Below are 25,263 nucleotides of genomic sequence, written 5' to 3' on the forward strand. Positions count from 1 at the left end.
AAATTATAAGTCATGTTGACTACTAGTGGATATGCAAATAGAAGGGCTAATTGTAAATATTTCATGCCTTGTAATTTTGTATAAATGAAGTAGTATCAACTGATGAATTAAAGGCCTTTAACGGATGAGAAATAAAGCTTCAACGGATGTCTCTAAAGCTTCAACGGATAACATCCATCAACGGATGAGTGCATCAACGGATAAAGCTTCAACTGCTAATGCATCAACGGATAAAGCTTCAACTGATAAAGCATCAACGGATAAAGCCATCAACGGATGAAAGCTTCAACAGATGCTCAGTTCAATAGCAGTTAACAGTGACAATTCATAAGCTGACAGAGGCACATGGGTTGACAGTGACAATTGGAATGTGGTAGCCGCTTGGAGGAATCAAGAAAATGCAGCATTTTCATTCCGGTGCAAACAAGGAAGTATTCAAAGATTCACAGATTATCCTAGATTGCATTGGATAGAGAAATGAAGAAGAAACATGTGAAGAACCTTTTTAATTGTATTTGTACTTTAATCTTCACTTGTAAACTTGGTGATATATAAACCAAGTTGCAGCCAGTAATTAGAGTGTTGTGAATTTTTCAGAGCTGTTTAGAAAAATCCAGAGAGAAAATCATCTAGTTTGTACTAGGACGGAGCTGTGATCAATTCTTTGAATCACAGATTTTCTGAAATACACATCTCTGGTGGAACAACAAATCCACCAGAAAAGTTTTTGAAGCCTTTGTGTTCTTTACATTTGTGTCTTGAATATATATCTGTCTGCACCTGCTCAAAGCAATTCACACACAACTGTTCATCAAAACACTTAGCCTTTGAAACTGCTCAAAACTTGAAAAGGTTTTGAGATTTATATTCAACCCCCTTCTGTAAATCTCATTGTTAGTTCCTTGGGAATAACATATATATATGTGTGTGTGAATAATACAAGAAACAATTATCTTAAATATAAATAAATATAAGTAACAATTAAGAAATTATTTCTTAATCCAATTAATGTAGTATCAGTTTTTAACAAATAAAATGAAATGTGTAAGTTTGATTTAAAATATTTTTAAATAGATAATTTTATTTTTATCTTATAAAAAAAGAAACACATTTAAATTATACTTCGGTATAATATTAGTATAAATATTACACGTATTTTGGTTCTTTTAAAAAATTTAGAGTACATCAATCTTATGAAACATAAAAATGAGGAAAAAATATAATAATAATAATAATAATAATAATAATAATAATTATTCTTATTATTATTATTATTATGTAAATAATAATAATAATAATGAAACTATTACAATTTCAAAATGAATGCAAATCTAATAAAATACACTCTATACTATAATTATTTTATTTATTCTAATATTCCATTATTATTATTATTATTATTATTATATAAATAATAATAATAATAATAATAATAATAATAATAATGAAACCATTACAATTTCAAAATGAATGAAAATCTAATAAAATACACTATATATTATATTTATTTTATTTATTCTAATATTCCATTATAATACTTAACAATATGTATAACAAACACAGTAGGTAACTAATTAAGAAATAAAATAATGATTACACATTCTTAAATAATATAAAATAATATTAAAATAATTACATATATATATATATTATACAAGCAACAATTTTCTTAATAAACATAAATCTAAGTAAGAATAAAACCAATTATTTGTTAATTGGGTTAATTTTTAAAAAGATAATTTTAATTTTTATCATATAAAGTAATAAATACATTTTGATCATATTTATGTTTATGTATAAATATTACAGGCGTTTTGTTGCATTTTGTAAAACGGAAAAATTACGAGTACATGAATTTTATAAAATTTAAAAAATAGGTAGAAATATATCAATAATCATAAACTATTATAATTTAAAATTGAAAAGCAAACTAGCAAAATAAATTTAAAAGTATTATCACAAAAAATATAAAGAATTTTTCTTCAAAATCATTACTAGAACCGAAAAGTTATGAAATATTGTCACAAACAGGACAAGATGCAAATTCCGACGGATTGTCTTTTAAAAAATTAGAGTACATCAATCCTATAAAACATAAAACGAGGAAAAAATATAATAATAATAATAATAATATCATTACAATTTAAAATTGAAATACAAATCTAATAAAATAAAATATATTATATACTATATTTATTTCATCTAATAATCTGTATAACAAACATAATAGGTAATAAATAAAATAATTTAAACTATAATTACGCATTTTAATTGATATAAAATAATATTAAAAATATTTATATATATTACAAGTAACAATTATGTTAATAAAAATAAATTTAAGTAAGAAGTAACAAATTATTTATTAATCGGGTAAAAGTATATTATTTTTAAAAGAAAAAAATGAAATGTGTAAGTTTGATTAAAAATATTTATAAAAAATAATTTTTAATTTTTATCATTTAAAATAAGAAACACATTTAGATTATATTTAGGTATAAATATTACATGTGTTTTGTTTGAATTTGTAAAACGGGAAAGGTATCAATTGTCTTTTAAAAAATTTAGAGTACATGAATTTTATAAAACATAAAAACTAGGAAGTAATATAATAATAATAATAATAATAATAATAATAATAATAATAATAATAATAATAATTATATCCTATATATAATTGGAGTAAAGGAGATAAAATAGTATGGTTTGGTTGTAATTAGAGATTGAAGATTACTTTGTGCCGTGATGTGCTTAGCTGTTGATAAATCTAAACCTAGTATGAAATTAATAATAATAATAATAATTTTAAGTCTTTTTAAATGTATGATTAGTTATTTTTTTATTTGTATCAAATATATTTTTAATTTGAGAATAACCTTGCAAAATCATTAATCTACATACTATAGACAAATATTCTTAATAATAAAATTATTACAATTAAAAATTGAAATACAAATTTAATAAAATATTATATATAATATTTATTTCATTTATTTTAATATTTTATTATAATACTTGCAAGGCATATGTCATAGCCTATTTGTATATTAGAGGATTTAACTCAACTCAAATAAGAATGTAATAAGTAAATAGTGGATCTACCGTCAAAGAGATCTCGCAAAGTAACATCTGTCAAAGGATTCAGAAACAAGGTTCATCTACAGACTTGAGGAATTAATTCACTGGAAGAAGTTCAAGAAATTGATCAAGCCTCAGTGATATAAATCATGGTTGTGGATTTAATCAAGTGACAGAGATCTCGTCAGGGTATCAAAGAATTACAAGGATTTAATCTGAAGAAAATCAATTATCAAAGTCAAGACATGAAGAAACGTCACGGAAGTTAGTCACTCATGAACCAGACAGTACATCGAGTGTCAACATTGAAGTGGTGGAATTGATTCATAATTCTCAGTGATTTTCAGAAGATTTTCAGAAGAATGGTTGCTGCTCAAGGTTAGTATTAATTCTCTATTAATTAATTAAGTCATATAATTTAATTAAGAAAATAAATTATATCTGCAAAGATTAATTTATTGATTAATTGAATTAATTGATTAATTAATTCGGAATTAATATTAAGGATTTTCAGAATTTTAATTAGATTAAAATATGTTTTAATTCAGCAAGACAATCTTTTGTATTAGTATGACAATCGATATGACAATCAATAGTCATACCGAAAGTCATGCCAGTTTATTTGATTGTCTTGCCGAAAGTTCTACCAGTTCAATCGATTGTCCTACCGAAAGTCTTGCCAGCTATGGGATTGTCATTCCAGTTCATTTGAGTCTGTTGCTTCTATTTAAAAAGACAGCAGAAGCAGAAGATAAAAAAAAATATACAGAACACAAGTCAACAAACAAGAACTCAGCAGAAAAGAGAAGCAAAATATTTCATCCTTCATCTGCAAACTTAAAGATCATAATTTCTAGTTTGTAAAGTTAAATCCAATCAACTAGAAATCATTCTCTTATTCTTGTGTAACTATCTAGCGGATCAAAATCCCTAGAACTTAATCTCAAATTGCGTTTAGCATTTGAATCTTTTTATTACAAAAATAGAAAAAGTTCATGTCGAATTTATTCTAGATTTCTGATAATTAATTTGAGATTAATTCTTTATAATCGATACAGTTGTTGTTACACCTTTCAAGTTTAATAATATTTTTATTTAACTTGAATTTTATTTCATATTTTTATTCCGCATTTAATTCGATTATTCGGTACTATTTATATTCAACCCCCCTTCTACAAACACATTTGGACCTAACAATTGGTATCCGAGCCTTCTGATTAACGAACAAATCAAGATCCTAGACTTTTATGATTTTTTCAACTCCGTGAATTTTTATTTATTCAAAAATTCATAATGACTTCACAAAAAGTTGGAACCGTTAAAATTCCACTATTTGATAAAGAAAATTATATCATGTGGAAGAAGAAGATGCTATTACTTTTACAAGTTGCAAATCCCAAATATCTGAACTTGTTAAAGAAGGGTCTAAAAACTCCGATGGTTATTGAACCAGAGGTGATAGTAGATGATGTTGTGATTACCAAAGTTAGAACCTATGCAAAAGAGCCTGAAGATTTTACTCATGCTGAAAAGGAAGAAGCCTCCTTGGATGCCAGCCTTCAATTAATATTAATTGATTCCCTTGATCCCTTGATGAACAGACATGTGATGAACTGTAAAAATTCCAAACACATGTGGGAAACTATTGAGGTGATTAATGAAGGCGCAGAGGAAGTCAGGGAGAACAAGGTGGAGATCCTAACCTCTGAGTATGAACATTTTAAATCAAATCCAGGAGAAGGAATTACTGAAGAGTTTGAGAGGTACAATGCGTTGATTAACAACCTGAACATAAATGGAAAATATTATTCAATCAGGGAGGTCAACAAAAAGTTCATTTTAACACTGTCAACTCATCTTGAACATAGAATCACTGCCATTAGAGAAGCTAGAGATCTGAGTGAGATTTCTTTGGATAGACTCTATGGTGTGTTAAAAACCTATGAGTTGGAGCAGATTCAGCAAAAGGAAGTCTACGGGAAAGATAGAATGGTCAGCACATCTACTGCTCTTGTAGCTGAAGGTCAACAACAACAACAATCTCAACAGTCGGAAAGAATGGTACAGTATTCCAAGGCTGAGGAAAATGTATTAGTAGCAGAATATGATCCTCCTACTACAAATCAATCCAGTGATGATTTTTATTCCTTGGAAGAGCTGGAGCAATTGGAAGATGAGTCAATGGCCCAAATTGTCAAGAGATTCTCCAATGTCAGATTCAAGAGAAATCCCAAGTTCAAGTACAAGTCCAACTACAACAAATTCCAGAAAGGTGGATCTTCATCCTCAAACACCAGCAGTGGTGGATACAAAACAGGGATGGTTGATCGGAGCACCATTAGATGCTATAACTACAATGAGTTGAGACACTTTGTCACAGAATGTAGGAAGCCAAAGCAAGTAAGGAAGAACTCTTATGATTCAAATCAGAAGAGTAACTCTGAAAGGGCTTATCTGGCAAAGGGAAGAAGATGGGATGATACTGATGGTGAAGATGAAGAAGAAGGGAATCTTGCTCTTATGGCTATTGATGGAAAAGTTTCATCGTCAAGAAAAGAGGTAAAATATACTGATGCTGAATTAGTTTATCATCTAGGAGGTAACTTAGATTGTGCTCGTCGTGATACTGAACTGTTAACTTTACAGATCAAAGACCTTGAGAAAGAGGTCAATGAATTAAGACTTGTGCACATTAATCAAGATAAGTTAAAAGAACAAGTATCTTTTCTAGAGAATAGAGTTGACTGTTATAGAAAACTCGAAACTATTCTCAAAGACAAGATCACCGGTCTTGAGACTAAGGTTAGAGCCTACTTCAATTCTTGTTCAAAGGCTAAAGAGTTCTACAGTAAGCAAGCTGTTAATCAAACATATGGAATATGTTATGATTATAATGCTGCTATTGGAGAATTAGGCATAAACTCCCCTCCTCATGTCCGTGCTAAAGGGGGGGAAGTACCACATTTGCTTAAGGGTGTTGATGAACCCCTCTATAAAGCATCAATTGCTGAACCATTTGATGCGACCTCTTCTGTTATTCAAGAAGAAATACGTGCTGAAGATCATGCTAATGAGAAGGTTGTTTCCGAGTCAAGTGTGTCAAAAGTTCCAGTCAAAGTTGTGAATGCAACTGAGACTAACTCAGACACACATGAGTTGGATAACAAAAATGCCATGTCTACCATGCATAAATTACCTGTTGTTAATCACTCTCATAAAGCATGTGGTGTTGCTAATTGTATGTCTTGTGCTTTCAATTTGATGTATGCTTATTTTAGTGGTAAGCATGTTTCTAATGATAAGACTACTCCTCGTTAGCATGTGAATAATAAGAAGAATGATAGGTCTAAGACTGTTAGTCCTTCTAAGGCTAGAAAGGCGACATTTGTGCCTAAGCTTAAACAGAAATTTGTTAAGGCTGTTTATAAGGTCAAATGTTCAGTCATTGAGAAAGTTGAGACCATGAAAGTTAAAAATGTTGTTTTGCCTGACAAAGGACAATTCTACAAGTATGTCGGGCCCAACCAAATTTGGGTTCCGAAGAAGGTCTAATCCATTTGTAGTGCAGGGCATTAAACATGTGTAACCGGTAGTATGGATTCTTGACAGTGGATCATCAAGACATATGACCGGAGATAGAGCATTGCTATCAAATGTGGTTGAGAAAGCTGGCCCCCTGGTTACCTTTGGAGATAACGGCAAAGGTTTATCTGAGGGATATGGCTGTTTGTAAGCTGGTAATGTTATCATTGAACTCAAACTTCTTTCTACATTAGTGATTTCTTATTTCATGTAAAATCCTTTGAAATCACTATTTTACATCATTTCTCTCAAAAGATTAAATGTATAATTTTCATTCATTATATATCTTAAGTACATTTTATCTCTCTATTGCCATATGTTCTGTGATACAGGTTCAGTCTCCAATGACTTTCTTTCATTGACAGTCATGAGGTTGAAAACCCACAACATCTATCCCAGACTGTAAAGACAAACACAGAAACAGAACCAACCAACACTCTCTTACCACTAAATGTAGTATGAATGAGCGTGAGGGAGATAGTGCCTTAGTGCACCATATAAGGAAGGTTCTGTAGTCAACCCAGTAGCTCTGTCTCCTACATAGATAAGTAGTATTTAAACCGAGACAACTGCTAGCCCCCATATATCTTCTCAAAAAGATGTAATGGATGAAAAGGCACAAAAATAGTTACTAGATTCATTCTCTCAACAGGGTGCGTCTATTGAAATTTGCTTGTCGGCCAAGGTATCCGATGTAGTGTCACCACTTCAAACATAAACAATTCTTGATGCACAAGGAAAGGTTACACACACAAAGGATGAGTTGACGGAAATAAGAGTTTCGACCATTTTAAGGTCAGATTCGATTGTTCAAGGTTCGTTAATGGACCAATTGCCCTTACAGGTGTTAAGAGAGGATACTGATCCAAAAGCCATATGTCAGTGGTCAGTGTCTACCTCCCTAGGCTTAAATCCCCTGGATGCATCTACGGATAGTAGATCTGACATAGGTGCAGATCGTCAAATTGTTAACAATGATTCAGATATTACCTGATGAGTCACAAGGAAATGTCTTCACAGACATTAGAAGGGAACCTTGATCTTTATGCTAAATTCTTTGGATCATTGTTTATCTTCCCAGAATTCAAATCTGGAACCCTAAAAGGGAAACTAGCAACTTGTAAATTATGACTCAGAGTCATCTGACGAGTTTAACAAGGATGGGGATTTGTTAACTCCCATTGCACCACCTATGACCTCCTTAAGGATGGCTAAGGTGATTTTCCTTGCAGGTACAACTGATTTTTGGAGCTATGAGTGGAGTGATACGCTTGTGAGAATGAGTGTAAACACGAGTGGAGAGAAGAGTGAAACACATATGAGGTACACTAAACAGAATCACACACTCACAGTGAGGAAGAAATAGAAACTACTTGTTATTTCTTTTCCAACCAAGTGAAATATGAGAACTCCTTCAGACGATGACATACATTCCTTCTTTAAGGGGGAGATAAAAGCTTAAGTAATAGTTTGGAGGATTCCTCAACTAAGGATGAGAAATAGTAGGGAGGAAGAAAAAGATCAAACATGTACACTGCACCACACCATTGTTGTTTGTAACTACGGATCCTATTGTACGGGAGAGGTGGTAAACACAAGGTGATTTTCTAGTAAGGGAAGAAGCTGTTTTCAAAAGGGAAGTACCATTGGTTTTTATCTGCGGATCCTATTGTACGGGAGAGGTGGTAAACGAAGGTGATCTTCTTTAATCAGTTGATTCTCATAGGGGGAGAAGCAAGACAGATATGCGCTTCTCAACAGGAAATGTGGTTGTACAAAAGAAGATGAAACTACTTGAAGATATGTTCAGTCTAGAGGAACATCTATTTGGAATCTGGAAAAGGTTAAATGTTATCCAGAACTTTTTTGCTATTTACTTTGTATTTCTGTTTATATCTTTTTCTTATTTGTTAGTTGAGTTATCCTCTAGGTATTTGTTGTTATTGTCTAACAAACAAATAGGGGGAGATTGTAAGGCATATGTCATAGCCTATTTGTATATTCAAGGATTTAACTCAACTCAAATAAGAATGTAATAAGTAAATAGTGGATCTACCGTCAAAGAGATCTCGCAAAGTAACATCTGTCAAAGGATTCAGAAACAAGGTTCATCTACAGACTTGAGGAATTAATTCACTGGAAGAAGTTCAAGAAATTGATCAAGCCTCAGTGATATAAATCAAGGTTGTGGATTTAATCAAGTGACAGAGATCTCATCAGGGTATCAAAGAATTACAAGGATTTAATCTGAAGAAAATCAAATATCAAAGTCAAGACATGGAGAAACGTCTCGGAAGTTAGTCACTCATGAACCAGACAGTACATCGAGTGTCAACATTGAAGTGGTGGAATTGATTCATAATTCTCAGTGATTTTCAGAAGATTTTTAGAAGAATGGTTGCTGCTCAAGGTTAGTATTAATTCTCTATTAATTAATTAAGTCATATAATTTAATTAAGAAAATAAATTAATTCTGCAAAGATTAATTTATTAATTAATTGAATTAATTGATTAATTAATTCTGAATTAATATTAAGGATTTTCAGAATTTTAATTAGATTGAAATCTGTTTTAATTCAGCAAGACAATCTTTTGTATTAGTATGACAATCGGTATGACAATCAATAGTCATACCGAAAGTCATGCAAGTTCATTTAATTGTCTTATCAGAATTATTATTGGGTTAAAATCTGTTTTAATTCAGCAAGACAATCTTTTGTATTAGTATGACAATCGGTATGACAATCAATAGTCATACCGAAAGTTATGCCAATTCATTTGATTGTCTTGCCGAAAGTTCTACCAGTTCAATCGATTGTCCTACCGAAAGTCTTGCCAGCTATGGGATTGTCATTTCAGTTCATTTGAGTCTGTTGCTTCTATTTAAAAAGACAGCAGAAGCAGAAGATCAAAAAAAAATATACAGAACACAAGTCAACAAACAAGAACTCAGCTTGAAAAGAGAAGCAAAATATTTCATCCTTCATCTGCAAACTTAAAGATCATAATTTCTAGTTTGTAAAGTTAAATCCAATCAACTAGAAATCATTCTCTTGTTCTTGTGTAACTATCTAGCGGATCAAAATCCCTAGAACTTAATCTCAAATTGCGTTTAGCATTTGAATCTTTTTATTACAAAAATAGAAAAAGTTCATGTCGAATTTATTCTAGATTTGTGATAATTAATTTGAGATTAATTCCTTGTAATCGATACAGTTGTTGTAACACCTTTCAAGTTTAATAATATTCTTATTTAACTTGAATTTTATTTCATATTTTTATTCCGCATTTAATTCAATTATTCGGTACTGTTTGTATTCAACCCCCCCTCTACAAACAGATTGGAACCTAACAATAATTAATAATCTGTATAACAAACACAATAGGTAATTAATTAAAAAAATTAAAATATAATTACACATTCTTAAATGATATAAAATAATATTAAAAGTATTATATATATATAATACCAGCAATATTTATCTTAATAAAAATAAAACTAAGTAAGATTTAACAAATCATTTGTTATTCGGGTTAAAGTAGATCATTTTTTTAGAGTATATGAATTTTATAAAATATAAAAATTAGAAAGAAATATAATAATAATCATAAAAAACTATTACAATTAATAATTAAAAAAATAAACTAATAAAATAAATTTGAAATTACTATCATAAAAAATATAAATTACTTTTTTTTTCAAAATCATTACGAGAACCTAAAAATTATAAAGTATTGTAACAAATCCGATAAGATGAAAATCCCAAATAACTTTTCAATTTTTAATCAAACTCCAAAAGAGAAAATATTTATAAATAAAAAAATAACTACGTAAACATATGAACTATAATTATATATTCTTAAATGATATAATATAATATTAAAAGTATTATATTATAATATAATAAAAGCAATAATTTGATTTAAAAAATTTGTAAATAGATTATTTTAAATTTTTTTATTAAATAAAGAGCACATTTAAACTATATTTAGGTATAAGTACGTGTTTTGTTTTGTTTTGTAAAAAGAGAAAATTATAATTTATCTTTGAAAACATTTAGAGCAAATGAATCTTATAAAAATTAAAAAAAAGAAGAAATATAATAATATAAAACTATTACAATTCAAAATTTAAATATAAACCTAATAAAATACATTATAGATAATATTTAATTTATTTATTCTATTATTGTATTACATAATAAGTAATTAATTAAAAAATTAAATTATAATTATATATACTTAAATGCTATAAATAATATTAAAAGTGTTATATATATAATATAAGTAACAATTATCTTAATAAAAATAAATATAAGTAACAATCAACAAATTATTTGTTAATTGGGTTAAGATAGTATCATTTTCTTAAAAAAAATTAAATGGGTAAGTTTGATTAAAAATATTTTTGAATAGATAATTTTACACATTTATATTGTATTTAAGGATAAATATTATATGTGTTTTGCTTCATTTGATAAAATAAAAAATTACGGACTTTTAAAAAATTTAGCGCACATGAATCCTATCAAACAATAATAATAAACAAGTTTGAAAAATATTTTTTTTGAAAAATAAATCATTTAAAAATAAATATGTACAAATACATATTACATGTTATTAGAATGTTAAAATATTTAAGAAAAAAATAAAATAATAATTATGCATAATTGTGAAATACAGTTATACATATTAGTAAAGCCATCATATGTTTTTAAAATTTATTAATATATTATACAAAGATTGTCTTGATGAAATATAAAAATGTAATAATAACTAAATATATAATTACAAAATACTTAAGAAATATAAAAATTTAAGGAATAAAATTTTTTGTATTAAAATTTAGTAAAGTAAAAAATAATTATTGATTTCAAAGTTTTTATTAAAAAAAAATTAGAATTATCCCGTACGCACGGGTATAGGTACTAAATGATATCCTATTATTTTACTACTATATCTAATAATAATATGTATAATAAACATAGATAATTAAGAAATTGAACTATATTTATATATTCCTAATTGATATAAAAAATATTGAAAGTATTATATTATATATATATATATATTCTTAATTGATATAAAAAATATTGAAAGTATTATATTATATATAATACAAGTAATAATTATTTTAATAAAAAAATATAAGTAACAATTAACAAAATATTTATAATCGGGTTAAATTAGTATCATTTTCTTAAAAAAATTGGAATGAGTAAGTTTGAAATATAATAATAATAATAATAATAAATTATTAAAATTTAAAATTGAAATACAAATATAATGAAATACATTTAAAGTACCCTTAAAATTAAATGTAAGGGTGAGGTTGCACGGGTGAAAGTGTATGTATAATAATAATAATAATAATAATAATTATAATAATAATAATAATAATAATAATAATAATAATAATAATACTATTATAAATTAAAATTGAAATAAAAAGCGAATAAAATATATTATATGCTATATGTATTTGAACTATTTTAATATTCCATTAAAATACTTAATAATCTTTATAAATAGATAATTAATTAAGAAATTAAACTATAATTAATAAACATAAGAAATTGAACTATAATTATATATTCTTAATTGATTTAAAAAATATTGAACGTATTATATTATATATAATACAAGCAATTATTATTTTAATAAAAAAATATAAGTAACAATTAACAAATCATTTATAATCGGGTTAAATTTGTATCATTTTCTTAAAAAAGTGGTAATGAGTAAGTTTGAAATATAATAATAATAATATTAATAATAATAATAATAATAATACATTATTATAATTTAAAATTGAAATACAAATATAATGAAATACATTTAAAGTACCATGAAAATTAAATGTAAAGTATTTTTTTTCAAAATTATTAATAAAGTTGAAAAGTTGTAAAATATTGTTACAAGCATGCAATTCCCAAATAGGGTGGGGTTGCACGGGTGAAAGTATATAATAATAATAATAATAATAAAAATAAATAATAATAATAATAATAATATAATACTCATAATAATGATAATAATAATAATAAAAAAAAATATTATAAATTAAAATTGATATACAAATCCAATAAAATATATACAATTTTTTTGATCAAACCCCACTATATTAAGAAAAGAATATATATGAATAAAATAAAAATAACTACGTAAATATATTATGTGAGGCTAAATTATATTTTCTTAAGTCATATAAAATAACAATTTAAAATCAAAATACAAGTATAATAAAATACATTTAAAGTACCATGAAAATTAAGTGTAAAGAATTTTTTTTCAAAATCATTAATGGAAGAGAAAAAAATTGTAAAATATTGTTACAAGCATTCAATTCCAAACTAGGTGGGGTTGCAGGGGTGAAAGTGTATGTATAATAATAATAATAATAATAATAATAATAATAATAATAATAATAATAATAATAATAATAATAATAATAATAATAATAAAACTATTATAAGTTAAAATTGATATACAAATTCAATAAAATATTAGGAAGATACAAATTTTTTTGATCAAACTCCACAATATTAAGAAAAGAAATGGTTGCATCGGTGAAAGTGTATGTATAATAATAATAATAATAATAATAATAATAATAATAATAATAATAATAATAATAATAATAATAATAATAATAAAACTATTATAAATTGAAATTGAAATACAAAGCCAATAAAATATATTATATGCTATATGTATTTGAACTATTCTAATATTCCATTAAAATACTTAATAATCTTTATAAATAAATAAATAATTAAGAAATTAAACTATAATTATTAAACATAAGAAATTGAAATATAATTATATACTCTTAATTGATATAAAAAATATTGAAAGTATTATATTATATATAATACTAGCAATAATTATTTTAATAAAAAAATATATGTAATAATTAACAAATCATTTATAATCGGGTTAAATTTGTATCATTTTTCTTAAAAAAAATTGGAATGAGTAAGTTTGAAATATAATAATAATAATAATAATAATAATAATAATAAAAATAACAATAATAATAAATTATTACAATTTAAAATTGAAATACAAATATAATGAAATACATTTAAAGTACCATGAAAATTAAATGTAAAGTATTTTTTTCAAAATTATTAATAAAATAGAAAAAATTGTAAAATATTGTGGGGTTGCACGTGTGAAAGTGTATGTATAATAATTATAATAATAATAATAATAATGATAATAATAATAATAATAATATTAAAAATAATAAAACTATTATAAATTAAAATTGATATACAAATCCAATAAAATATTAGTAAGATTCAAATTTTTTGATCAAACCCCACAATATTTAAAGAAAAAATATATATGAATAAAATAAAAATAACTATTTAGACATATTATGCGAGCTACAATTATATTTTCTTAAGTGATAAAAAATAACAAATTAAAATTAAAATACAAATATAATGAAATATATTTAAAGTACCATGATAATTAAATATAAAGTATTTTTTTTAAAATCATTAATAGAATAGAAAAAAATTATAAAATATTGTTACAAGCCTTCAATTCCCAAATAGGGTGGGGTTGCAAGAAATTGTATGTATAATAATAATAATAATAATAATAATAATAAACTATTATAAATTAAAATTGATATACAAATCCAATAAAATATTGGGAAGATATAAATTTTTTGATCAAACTCCACAATACTAAAAAAAGAAAATATATGAATAAAATAAAAAATAACTACGTAAACATATAATGTGAGCTACAATTATATTTTCTTAAGTGATATAAAATAATATTAAAAGTATTATATTATATATTATATATTATATATATAATACAAGAAATAATTTGATTTAAAATATTTATGAATATATTTTTTTTTATTTTATAAAATGAGAACCAAATTTAAATTATATTTAGGTATAACTATTATATGTGTTTTGTTTTGTTTTGTAACAAGGAAAAATACATTTCGTCTTTTAAAATATTTAGAGCACATGTAAGAAATTACAGTTTGTCTTTTAAAATATTTAGAGCACATGAATCATATAAAACTTAAAAATTAGAAAGAAATATAATAATAATATTTTTTTTATTACAATTCAAAATTGAAATACTAATCTAATAAAATATATTTAAAAGTACTGTGACAATTAAATGTAAAGTATTGTTTTTGCAATTCATTATTAGAATCAAAAAATTATAAATATTATTATAAACCTCGCAAGATGCAAATTCAAACAACTTTCTAATTTTTGATCACTCCACAAGATTAAGAAAAATATATATATAAATAAAAAAAAATTACGTAAACATATTATATGATATGATTAAAATTTTATATTTACAAATTTATAATATGAAAAAATTCAAATAATGAAAAAAATAAAAGAAATTATAACATATATGTTATAGTTAGGTTATCAATGTCACATATAATGCTACAATAAAAATTATATATATAAGTACAAAAATTATATTTTTTTTAGAAAAATACATTATTAATGAAAAACATAAAATTTATCTAGGGAATTAAATATTTTATTAAAAATTAGTTAAATAAAAAATAAATTTTTTAAAAAAAATAAAAAAAATTATAATTATCCCGCACGGTACAATGCTAGTTATTATCAAATCATATAGATAGAATTCTCATTTGTAGCGGTAAGTAGTTTGATTTACAGAAGTTCTTTTGAAGATTTGAATTGATTTTAAAACCCCCCATCATTAGCCTGTTAAAAGTAGCTACTCTGAGTTGGCCGGTGTATAATAGAGACAAAGGGGCTACATATCACAACCCTTATTGCTTATGGTACTACAATTGTGATCCAAAAATTCAAATTTGATCATCAACTGTTCCATCCAAATTACTTTTTACATATAATAATATATAAATATCATATTAAGTAATTTTATCTTAAATTTATTATTTAATCATTATTAGCAATTTATATAACATTTCATAAATTAATTAAATCAAAAAAAATTAATACAAATAAAAATATTAAAATTGTGCATTTAATTCACGAAAAACACATTTATTGCAATAATTATCATACAAAATATCATTGATACACACAAATTTTCCGAATTAGTATATTTCTTCCACAAATGCTCAATTAATGCATCTCTAAGTGTAATATGTGCATCTTTATTTTCAATTTTTAAATTTTAATGAAATTATGTTTTCTCATTATTTTAAGTTTTATTTTAAAAATAGATTTTATTAACTATTATTTATATTCTGTTATTAATTATATAATTAAATAATCAAAAATCAATTTAAAATATCATAAATTACAAATAATAAAACCATTATTTTATATCTATATATCTTAATGACTACTCCTTAATTTACCCATGGGTAAATTTATTTACCTATGACCTAAATCCTATATATTTTTCCATATCCATGGACTATCCAATTAGCTTCAATTGACCCATTTTAATTACTAATTACCTATTTTTGAATTTCAAAATCAGCCTATCTATGGAAAATAATTTCAAAAAAAAATAAATCATGTATGATTTGCTCATTTTATTACATCACTCTTTCACTCTTCCTCCAAACTCTCTCTTTCTCTCTCACTCTCTCTCTCTCCCTCTCTCTCGCGCTCGCTCTCCCTCTCGCGAATTAGAAGTTACAATGGATGACCATTGGATCTGAAAACTGAATCTTGGCACTGAAACATTATCAGAATCATGGAATCTCAAGGTATTGCTTATCACCAGTTTCTAATATGCTGTTGGATTATTATCTGTTATTTTTGACATGCGATTCACTGGACTATACATTATGTGCGTTAATCACTAATGGTAGGATCCAAACATGTTCGTGGTCGTAATACTGAAAATATTTTGAATGCATCGCACACCTCAGGTAATCAAGGTATGAAATCTAATTACCAGGTCTCATTGTTACACTTTTTGTTTTGTATTTGATTATGATTTTTCAGTTTTTGTCCAATCAGAAAAAAAAATGCCGCGTCCGTGGCCGGAATGTAGATTCCATTCTTACAGACATGACTAATTCTCAGAGTGCAGATAATTACCGGATGATTTCCTCCTGCAATGATTTATGTAAAGTTTCTTCATTTTACTGACGTAGTTTGAATCTAAAAGTTCTTATGCAGACGTTAATAAGTTTATCTTTATTATTTGCTTCAGTTAAACCCGGATCTGATTTAATAAATATGCGTGGAAAAGCATTGTCAGATAGTAGCAAGGAGAATCAGAATCCATTAATTTTGTCAGGTTAAGCATCTCTCAGCCGATCAACTATTGAACATGGCCAAAGCCGGACATTCTAAAATTTTGATGTATAGTTAATGTTGTTTATTTGTGATTGTTACAGGTACCAAACCGCAGCTGTTCAATCAGTCTTTGAGGACTAATAATGCAGAATATCTTAGCCGTAATCCTCTAAAAACAATTAACGATAACTTGAATTGCAGAACAGTCATGTATGTTAATAGGCCTGGTATTTTAAGTTAACTTTGTATTCCCCTTTAATGGATGCAGGTAATTCTGCAAGCCGGTCTCCTTTGACACCCTTATCAAAGAATAACGAATTTACTCAGAATTTACAGTCTACAGGTTTGTCCACTTTGAATGTTTTTTGTTTGCTTCTTAATGTAATACTAATGTTGTGTTTACACAATACCATGATCAACATTCAGTGGAATTGAAAAGAAGTGGTTATCTATTCTTTGCTTTGGTTAAACGCAGATCTTATCCAATAAATTTGAGTGAAAATGCATTGTCAGATAGTAGCAAGGAGAATCAGAGTCCAATAATTCCGTCAACTATATCATCTCTCAACCAATCAAGTATTGAACATAGGCAAGGTCTGTCGTATACTGCGGTTCAGATAAAACTCTGCTTCCGAACATTCTAATGATTTGAGTATATATAATGTTTTTTATTTGTGATTAATTCAGGTACCAAGCCTTCACCGTTCAAGCATTCTTTGAGGACGAATGTCTCAGAATATCTTAGCCCTCATCCTCTAAAAATAATTAACAGTAACTTGAATTGCAGAACATATATATATGTTATTAGGCCTGATATTTTAAGTTTACTTTGTATTCCCCTTTCAAGTATGTAGGTAATTCTTTTAGCGAGTCTCCTCTGACACCCCTATCAACAGATCTCGAATTTAGTAAAAAATTACGGTCTGTAGGTTAGTTCACTTTGACATGTTTTTTGTTTGCTTCTTAATATAATACTAATGTTGTGTTTATACAATATGATGTTCAACATTCAGTGGAATTGAAAATAGGTATCTTAAACACATAGAGCTACAAGATATTAACATTGAACTATGTAAGCAACAAATCTCCGGAGATTTGCCATTGTGTTTGGAAGATTTAGGCAAACAGTCTATGCGCACTCTTGACACGACAAAGGCTGGTAAATTCCCAAGTTTACATTTATAGCTAGAATATTCTTAATTTTAATATACCTTTTGATTACGCAGTTCCAGTTGTCGGTACTTACCAATCCAGTGATAAGGATAGATTAGCCACCGGACAGATGTTAATGTCAAATCTCCATGAAGTTCAGGTTGACAGTAATTTCCAACCCAGTTTTGAGAAACTAGGTATTGATGGATATTGCCTCAATACTAAACCAAATACAAAACCAAACCTGAAATAACCTGGTAAACAATAATAAGTGTGGTCAGTTATTTATTTTTTTTACTAAAGAATCCTGTTTGATAATATAAATGTCTTTACTGGAAATTGCAGGAAAAAAAACCAGATGAGGGTGCATCGAAAGAACTGCAGTTTTAAGGAACACAAAATATTCCTGAGTACACTGACGGATGATCCAACTTTTAGGGAAAGCATTGTGCACAAGCTTGTGGGAACTACGTCACCTTTACATGCTTCTCAAACATCAGGCACATTTTACTTGACTCATAGTTGGAAAAATTTGTGTTTAAAATTATATAATATTGGCTGAATTGGTTATGTTTTTCTCCAGGTAAAACAAAAAATTGGCTGTACGGAAAGAGTCCGCGTGACAGAGAATTACTCGATAATTCTCCATACACGCCACCTGGAAATACTTCACGTTCATACTGTTCTCAAATATCAGGTCAAAACATAACCAAAGTTATTTTTTATTTCAGCTATCCATGGTTGTCTTATTGCTATATTGGCAAAAAACCTTTTTTAAATCGTTAAATTCATCGCATAATTTGATAATTTTGGGTCAATTACGTAGGTGTACAGATAAATGGAGAAACATGCGCAACTCCTGACACTCCATGCGTTCATAAATTACGACCCATGGGATTTGAAGGTGCGTTTTAAAATCAAAATTGTAAATTAGAGATGCTTACTATTTATGCAAATAAAGATAGTAGGAGCTGATCTTATTAACAATGTTGTTGTAGCAGGAGAACAACGAAATATGGCAGCTCCAAAAACCAATCAAAGTGCCAAGAGTACTGTCACTTTTGCACTGCTCGCATCCACTATATTTAAACGACCACAAGTAACTTTAGGTTCCAGCAGTGATATCTCTGTAAAACAACAATCCAAAAAAACTTGTGGTAAAATTAGTCCAAGTTCTTCGGCATATGATACATCTTCCGTAAAAAGTTATTATGAGCAAGGAGAAAGTTCAGGTTCTAAGAACTTATTAGGAGAATTTAACAATGTTGAAGATTGTGACAGCAGCGACAGTGATTGTATATCTAGCGTTATGAACTTAAATTCAGTTCCATTCTTAATTACTTTGATGTTCCACAGTCATAATAATTTCAAATTTTGTAGGTGATTGTGACGATGTTGATGTATATGAATTTGACAATACTGTTACTAAGTGGAGTGAGTACCTCGATGTCGGTGATCCTGATAGAATTTGTTCAAAGTGTTAGGCCATCATGTGGAATCATGAAAGAAATAATAAAAGTGCGACCAAAAAGCCTCCAACTTTCTCTCTTTGTTATAAAAATGGTCAGATAAATCTTGAGAAAGAAAAGCAACCTCCCGAGCTTCTCTTTTCACTCCTTACTGGTGGATCCCGTTTTAGGAATTTCAAGGAAAATATTATAATGTAAAACTGTATGTTTGCCATGTCTTCCACCGGAGGTCAAATTGATCATAGTATCAATCATGGCGGTGCTCCTTACTGTTTCAAGGTAAAAGGTGTAAATTACCACAGTATGGGAAGCTTTGTACCACTTGATGGTGAGATCCCCAAATTCTGTCAACTCTACATATATGACACTGAAGATGAAGTACATAACAGAATAAATGCCGTTAAGGGAGGACGCGATGTCGTGGATGAAGATATCGTTCAGTCGTTGTTAGAAATGTTGGATAAACATAATTGTTTGGTCAAAGGTTTTCTTATGACACGTGAGAGAATTAGTCAGAATGCAGTTGATGAATTTAGATTGGTTCTAATATCTTCGTCTTCCGCATCTGGTCGACCTAACCATATTGGTCCATCGAATGAAGTTGCCGGGCTGATTGTCACTGATGAGTATGCTAAAGGATGCAGGGATAAAATAATCCATTCGAGAGCCAATGGATTGGAGATAATTTTTGAAACTGATCCACGGTTTATGCAGATTCAGTATCCTATTATTTTTCCTCATGGAGATATCGGATATTATCGTCAAATCCCTTTAAACAGACGAAATCAAAAAAATCAGAAACAACGTCAGAATACCGAAAATGAAGATCCGGATGAAAAAGGGGAGAGAGAATTCATCACGATGAAAGAATATTACAATTATAAACTCATGATACGGCCTTCGGAAGGTATATTCAAAATCATGACCTAAATTTGAACACTTATATATTAGTTTTTTCTACCATTCTAATTTTCTCCGAAATTGTCTCATGTATATTCAGGTTTGACTCCACATCTGGGAGGTCGTTTATGGCAATAATATGTTGTTGACGCATTTACTGCGATTGAGCAATACAGACTTGACTGGATCAGAGGTCACCACACTACAATTTGTTCTGATATGTACCACAATATACGAGATGCACTAAACAAGGGTGACAACAATCCTGAAAATGTCGGCAAGGCAACAATTTTACCAGCCTCCTTCACTGGCAGTAAAAGATACATGAACCAGTATTTCAAGGACGCAATGGCAATTTATCGAACACTTGGACACCCATCATTGTTCCTTATGATGACCACTAACATAAAATGGCCTGAAATTCTGAGGATGTTAAGGTTTCTACCTGGTGTTGATGTTGTTGATGCACCCGATGTCGTTGCAAGGGTATTTAAAATGAAAGTTGACCAGCTTCTTGATCAAATAAAAAATAAGAACTACTTTGGACGTTGTATTGGAGGTATGCTATTTTCAGGATTTCTTCCTCTAATAATTTTTTTATGATTTAAATTTAATATGACATGTATGTCAGGCTTTATTTAATTATTTTCATCAATTTCATATTACAGTAATGCACGTCATAGAGTTTCAAAAGCGTGGATTACCACATGCTCACATGCTAATATGGTTGCATCCAAACGATCGTCCCAAAACAACTAAACAAATAGATAAAATGGTTTCTACAGAAATTCCTGACCCAAGTATTGATCCAGTTGGTTACGAAGCTGTCAAGAATTACATGATCCACGTACCATGTGGCACTGACTGTGTCAAGTCTCCGTGTATGGTTAAAGTCCGTTGTATTAAACATTTTCCTAAAAGGTAATTCATCATCTTTTACATTAAATTAATTTTCCAAAGACTGCTGAAAGAATACAACATTTAATTTTTCACCTTTTAGTAAAACATTTCTTTTAGATTTATTTTAATTAAATTGAAACATCGTTCTTTCCTTTTTAACAGGTATAATTCTCACACATACTTTGACGACTGTGGCTTTCCCATCTATAAGAGGAGGAAAACTGGAATTACCGTAAAGAAAAAAGGAATTGACCTGGATAATCGGTATGTTGTCCCCTACAATCGAGATCTTCTAATAAGATTTCAATGTCACACAAATTTGGAGATTTGTAACAGCTCCAGATCATTGAAATATTTGTTCAAATATTGTTTAAAAGGACATGATATCGCCACCATGTGTCTGAGAAAAAAACAAACAACAAAAAAGGGTGCACAACCACAATCACTCCTGAGAAACGGCCGCTTGATGAAGTCAAGCAATACTTGGATGGAAGATATGTTTGTGCATCTGAAGCATCATGGAGGATATTTGGTTTTGACATCCATTCCCGGTGGCCTTCCGTTGAATGATTGCCAATACATCTACCGAATGACAAGCATGTGTCGTTTAAAGGCTCACAAAATCTACAGGAAGTTTTCGACAATGCTGGAACAAAGAAAAGCAAATTAGAAGCATGGTTTGATGCAAATAAAACATATGCAGAGGCCCCAAATTTAACCTATTCAGAATTTTCAAGCAAGTTTACATGGCATCCACAACCTGGTATCTGGAAACAGAGGAAAAGAGGTGATGTCATCGGTAGGCTTGCTGAAGTACATTCATCTAGCGGTGAACTATTATATCTCCGCATGCTCCTGCTTAGGATTAAAGGTGTTGTATATTTTGATGATTTGAAGACAGTCAACGGCCATGTTTATAACTCCTTTCACGAAGCATGTGCCGCGCTAGGTATCCTCCAGAACGACTAGCAATGGCATGAAGCTATAGGTGAAAATGCGCATACATCCATGCCTCCACAATTACATGCCATGTTTGTCAACATTTTAGTATACAGTCCAATCTCTCATTCGCGTAGCCTTTGGGAAGCTCATTGGGGATGCATGTCAGATGATATTCTTCTTGTGAGGCGACATCTCACTGGGAATCCAAACCTTTGTCTATCAGATATTGAGATCTAGAATTACGCTCTTGCAGGTATGAGCTGTTAATAATGCTTTGTACATATTACATGTTCCGTGTTTGGATTAATGTTATCAAGTTTTATTAATGTTATTGCAGAGATAGAGAAATTGTTGAATGATATTGGTAAAAGCCTTAGAAACTTCCCAGATATGCCATATCCAGGAGATGCTTTTTTTTCCAACTCTGAGAATAGACTAATTCTTGAGGAAAAATCCTATGATATAGAAGAACTGAAGAGAATCCACACAAGAAATCATAGTCTTCTCAATGATGAACAGAAGATAGTCTATGATTCCATTCTTGACAATATCAACCAGAAAAAAGGTGGTGTTTTCTTTGTTTACGGAAGTGGAGGTTGTAGAAAGACTTTCTTGTGGCAGGCACTATGTTTTCGATTACGATCAGAGCATAAGATTGTGCTTCCCGTTGCCTCATGTACTATAGCTGCCGTGTTGCTTCCTGGTGGAAGAACCGCACACTCCCGCTTTCAAATTCCACTCAAGCTTGATGAAAATTGTTCAACCGGTTTAAGACACGGGACTTATATTTCTGAGCTACTTCAGTGAACTGATTTAATAATTTGGGACGAGGCTCCTATGCAACATCGTCATGCTTTTGAATGTGTTGATCGATCCTTGAGAGATATTATATCTGCTATTGATAAAAGCAGAGCTAAAAAGCCATTTGGTGGTATAACCATTGTTTTTGGTGGAGATTTTAGGCAGATACTTCCTGTCATTCCAAAAGCGTCAAGGGCTGAAGTTGTCTTCTCTACCCTCAATAAATCCAAGATTTGGGAATCCTGTGAAGTATTTTTATTGAAGCAAAATATGCGGTTTAATGCAGGAAATAGTGATTTGGAGAACAAAACCCTTGCGGACTTTAGCAAGTGGCAGCTTGCTGTCGGTGATGGCAAAGAAACCAATATTTCTCCAAGTCCAGACACTGGTGAAATTTAAATAAAGATTCCTGATCAATATATCATTTATACGTCCGGAGATCCAATCCAGAAGCTTTTTGAAGTGACGTACCCAGATTTTATACAAAATATCTATTCACATGAATACCTCAGATCAAGGGCCATACTCACACCTACCAATATCGTGGTGGTTGAGATTAATACAATGATACTTGAAAAAATTCCTGGCATGGTTTACACTTATCTGAGTCAGGATTCAATTGATGATGCAGGTGATGATGATAATGATTTCAGATCCGCGTTTCCAGTTGAGTATTTAAACTCTATCAATATGCCTTGAATTCCTAAGCATGAGTTAAAATTGAATGTAGGAGTTGTCGTCATGCTTATGAGAAACTTAAACCAGATCATGGGATTATGCAATGGTACAAGAATGATTGTGAAATCCTGTAGAAAGAATAGTATTGAATGTGAGATTTTGTGTGGCTCTCATGTTGGAACGAAACATCTAATTCCTAGAATTGAGATGATTCCAAGTGACACGAACTGGCCGTTTGAATTTAAACGCGTTTAGTTTCCGATTCAAATATGTTATACCATGACGATTAACAAAAGTCAGGGACAATCACTTGATACGGTTGGGCTTTACCTTCCTAAAGCAGCTTTCTCGCACGGACACATTTATGTTGCTATATCCAGAATGACACGACCTGAAGGCCTCCATCTTCTCATAGATAGTGATGATGGTATTAGCACAGATATTACAAATAATGTAGTTTTTGGGGAAGTGTTTTACAATCTTCCAAGTGTAGACAATTGACATGACATATTAAGAACTTCCTTTAACATTTTTATATATTTCCTTCTTAACTCTGGATTTATTGTATTTGATATATCAATGGTGTAAGTTCAACAACCAAAATGTTACACTTTTTTTTACTGCACCCGTGTATGAACATAATATAAACAATAAATCTCCAATTATTTTGTCTATTAAAAATATGTATAATCTGTTTGATTAGGAAGATTTTCTTAATTGTTTATATACTGTACAGATTTTATTAGGAATTGGATTACAGGTTTCCCTTTTTCTATTGCCAAAAACCCAAATGATAAGGTTGGTTAGTTGTTATAATCACATCAAACACTTACCTTAAGAATTATCAGCAAATTAAACCGGGATATTACTCTAATTCTCATTTAAAGAAATAGATTTGTACTATCAATTTTGAGCTAAATTGTTGGCATCTCCCTAATGCCTTGCAGGTTAAATATATTTTCAACATTTTTACAGGACTTTTGTCATTTGCTAAGCATCATCCTTTTTTCCTCTCAAGAGTTCAACCATTTTGTAAGATCTTCAATTCTTTAAGCGATTTATACAGTTCTTAGAATATTGAATGTTTAAATATCTTACCTGCTGAGTTGTTATTAAATTTTTTAATAAACTTTTTAAATGCTCTTCTTATAGTGATCTTTTTTAATGGAATCATTTGATTGTCTATCCATTCTCGACAAGGCAAGCACTAATTGGAAAATTAAGGTCAGGGTTACCAGGATGTGGGCTAACATGACTTTAGAGACGAACTCATTGAAAGGCTACAATCTTATTCTCCTTGACGATGATGTATGTTATAAATTTATTCATCTTTGCGTTATTTGCTGTCAATCCTTTTTCCAATATTATATATTTATGTCATTTAAATTATCTAAATGTAGGATAACCATGTTCATGCCTTTGCCTATCATAATATTTGGAATGGATTCAGAACAAAAATTGTGGAAGGCGGTGTCTATGTTTTTGACCAGTTTGCAGTTAAAGAT

General features: G+C 28.9%; 2 protein-coding genes across 2 annotated transcripts; both read left to right on the top strand.

The window, feature by feature from the left end:
- Positions 1–19,750: 19,750 nt before the first annotated feature.
- LOC141690516 (uncharacterized) lies at positions 19,751–20,575 on the top strand. Its single transcript, XM_074495309.1, has 2 exons — positions 19,751–20,444; positions 20,538–20,575. Exons 1-2 carry the CDS (start codon positions 19,751–19,753, stop codon positions 20,573–20,575), a joined length of 732 nt encoding a protein of 243 aa, XP_074351410.1.
- An 81-nt stretch (positions 20,576–20,656) lies between these two features.
- On the top strand, positions 20,657–23,086 carry LOC141690517 (uncharacterized). The gene is made up of 5 exons (XM_074495310.1): positions 20,657–20,996; positions 21,106–21,358; positions 21,500–21,569; positions 21,968–22,286; positions 22,617–23,086. Exons 1-5 carry the CDS (start codon positions 20,657–20,659, stop codon positions 23,084–23,086), a joined length of 1,452 nt encoding a protein of 483 aa, XP_074351411.1.
- Positions 23,087–25,263: the final 2,177 nt, after the last annotated feature.

The sequence above is a fragment of the Apium graveolens genome, chromosome 10, assembly GCF_009905375.1.
Source record: "Apium graveolens cultivar Ventura chromosome 10, ASM990537v1, whole genome shotgun sequence".
Classification (NCBI taxonomy): Eukaryota; Viridiplantae; Streptophyta; class Magnoliopsida; order Apiales; family Apiaceae; genus Apium; species Apium graveolens.

Excerpts from the sequence above, each read along its gene's own strand:
- LOC141690516 (XM_074495309.1), top strand. The coding sequence starts at position 19,751 with ATGTCTTCCACCGGAGGTCAAATTGATCATAGTATCAATCATGGCGGT. Across the intron at positions 20,445-20,537 it reads CATGATACGGCCTTCGGAAG|GTTTGACTCCACATCTGGGA; the intron begins GTATATTCAAAA and ends ATGTATATTCAG.
- LOC141690517 (XM_074495310.1), top strand. The coding sequence starts at position 20,657 with ATGTACCACAATATACGAGATGCACTAAACAAGGGTGACAACAATCCT. Across the intron at positions 20,997-21,105 it reads CTTTGGACGTTGTATTGGAG|TAATGCACGTCATAGAGTTT; the intron begins GTATGCTATTTT and ends TTCATATTACAG. Across the intron at positions 21,570-21,967 it reads GGAGGAAAACTGGAATTACC|GAAGTTTTCGACAATGCTGG; the intron begins GTAAAGAAAAAA and ends CAAAATCTACAG.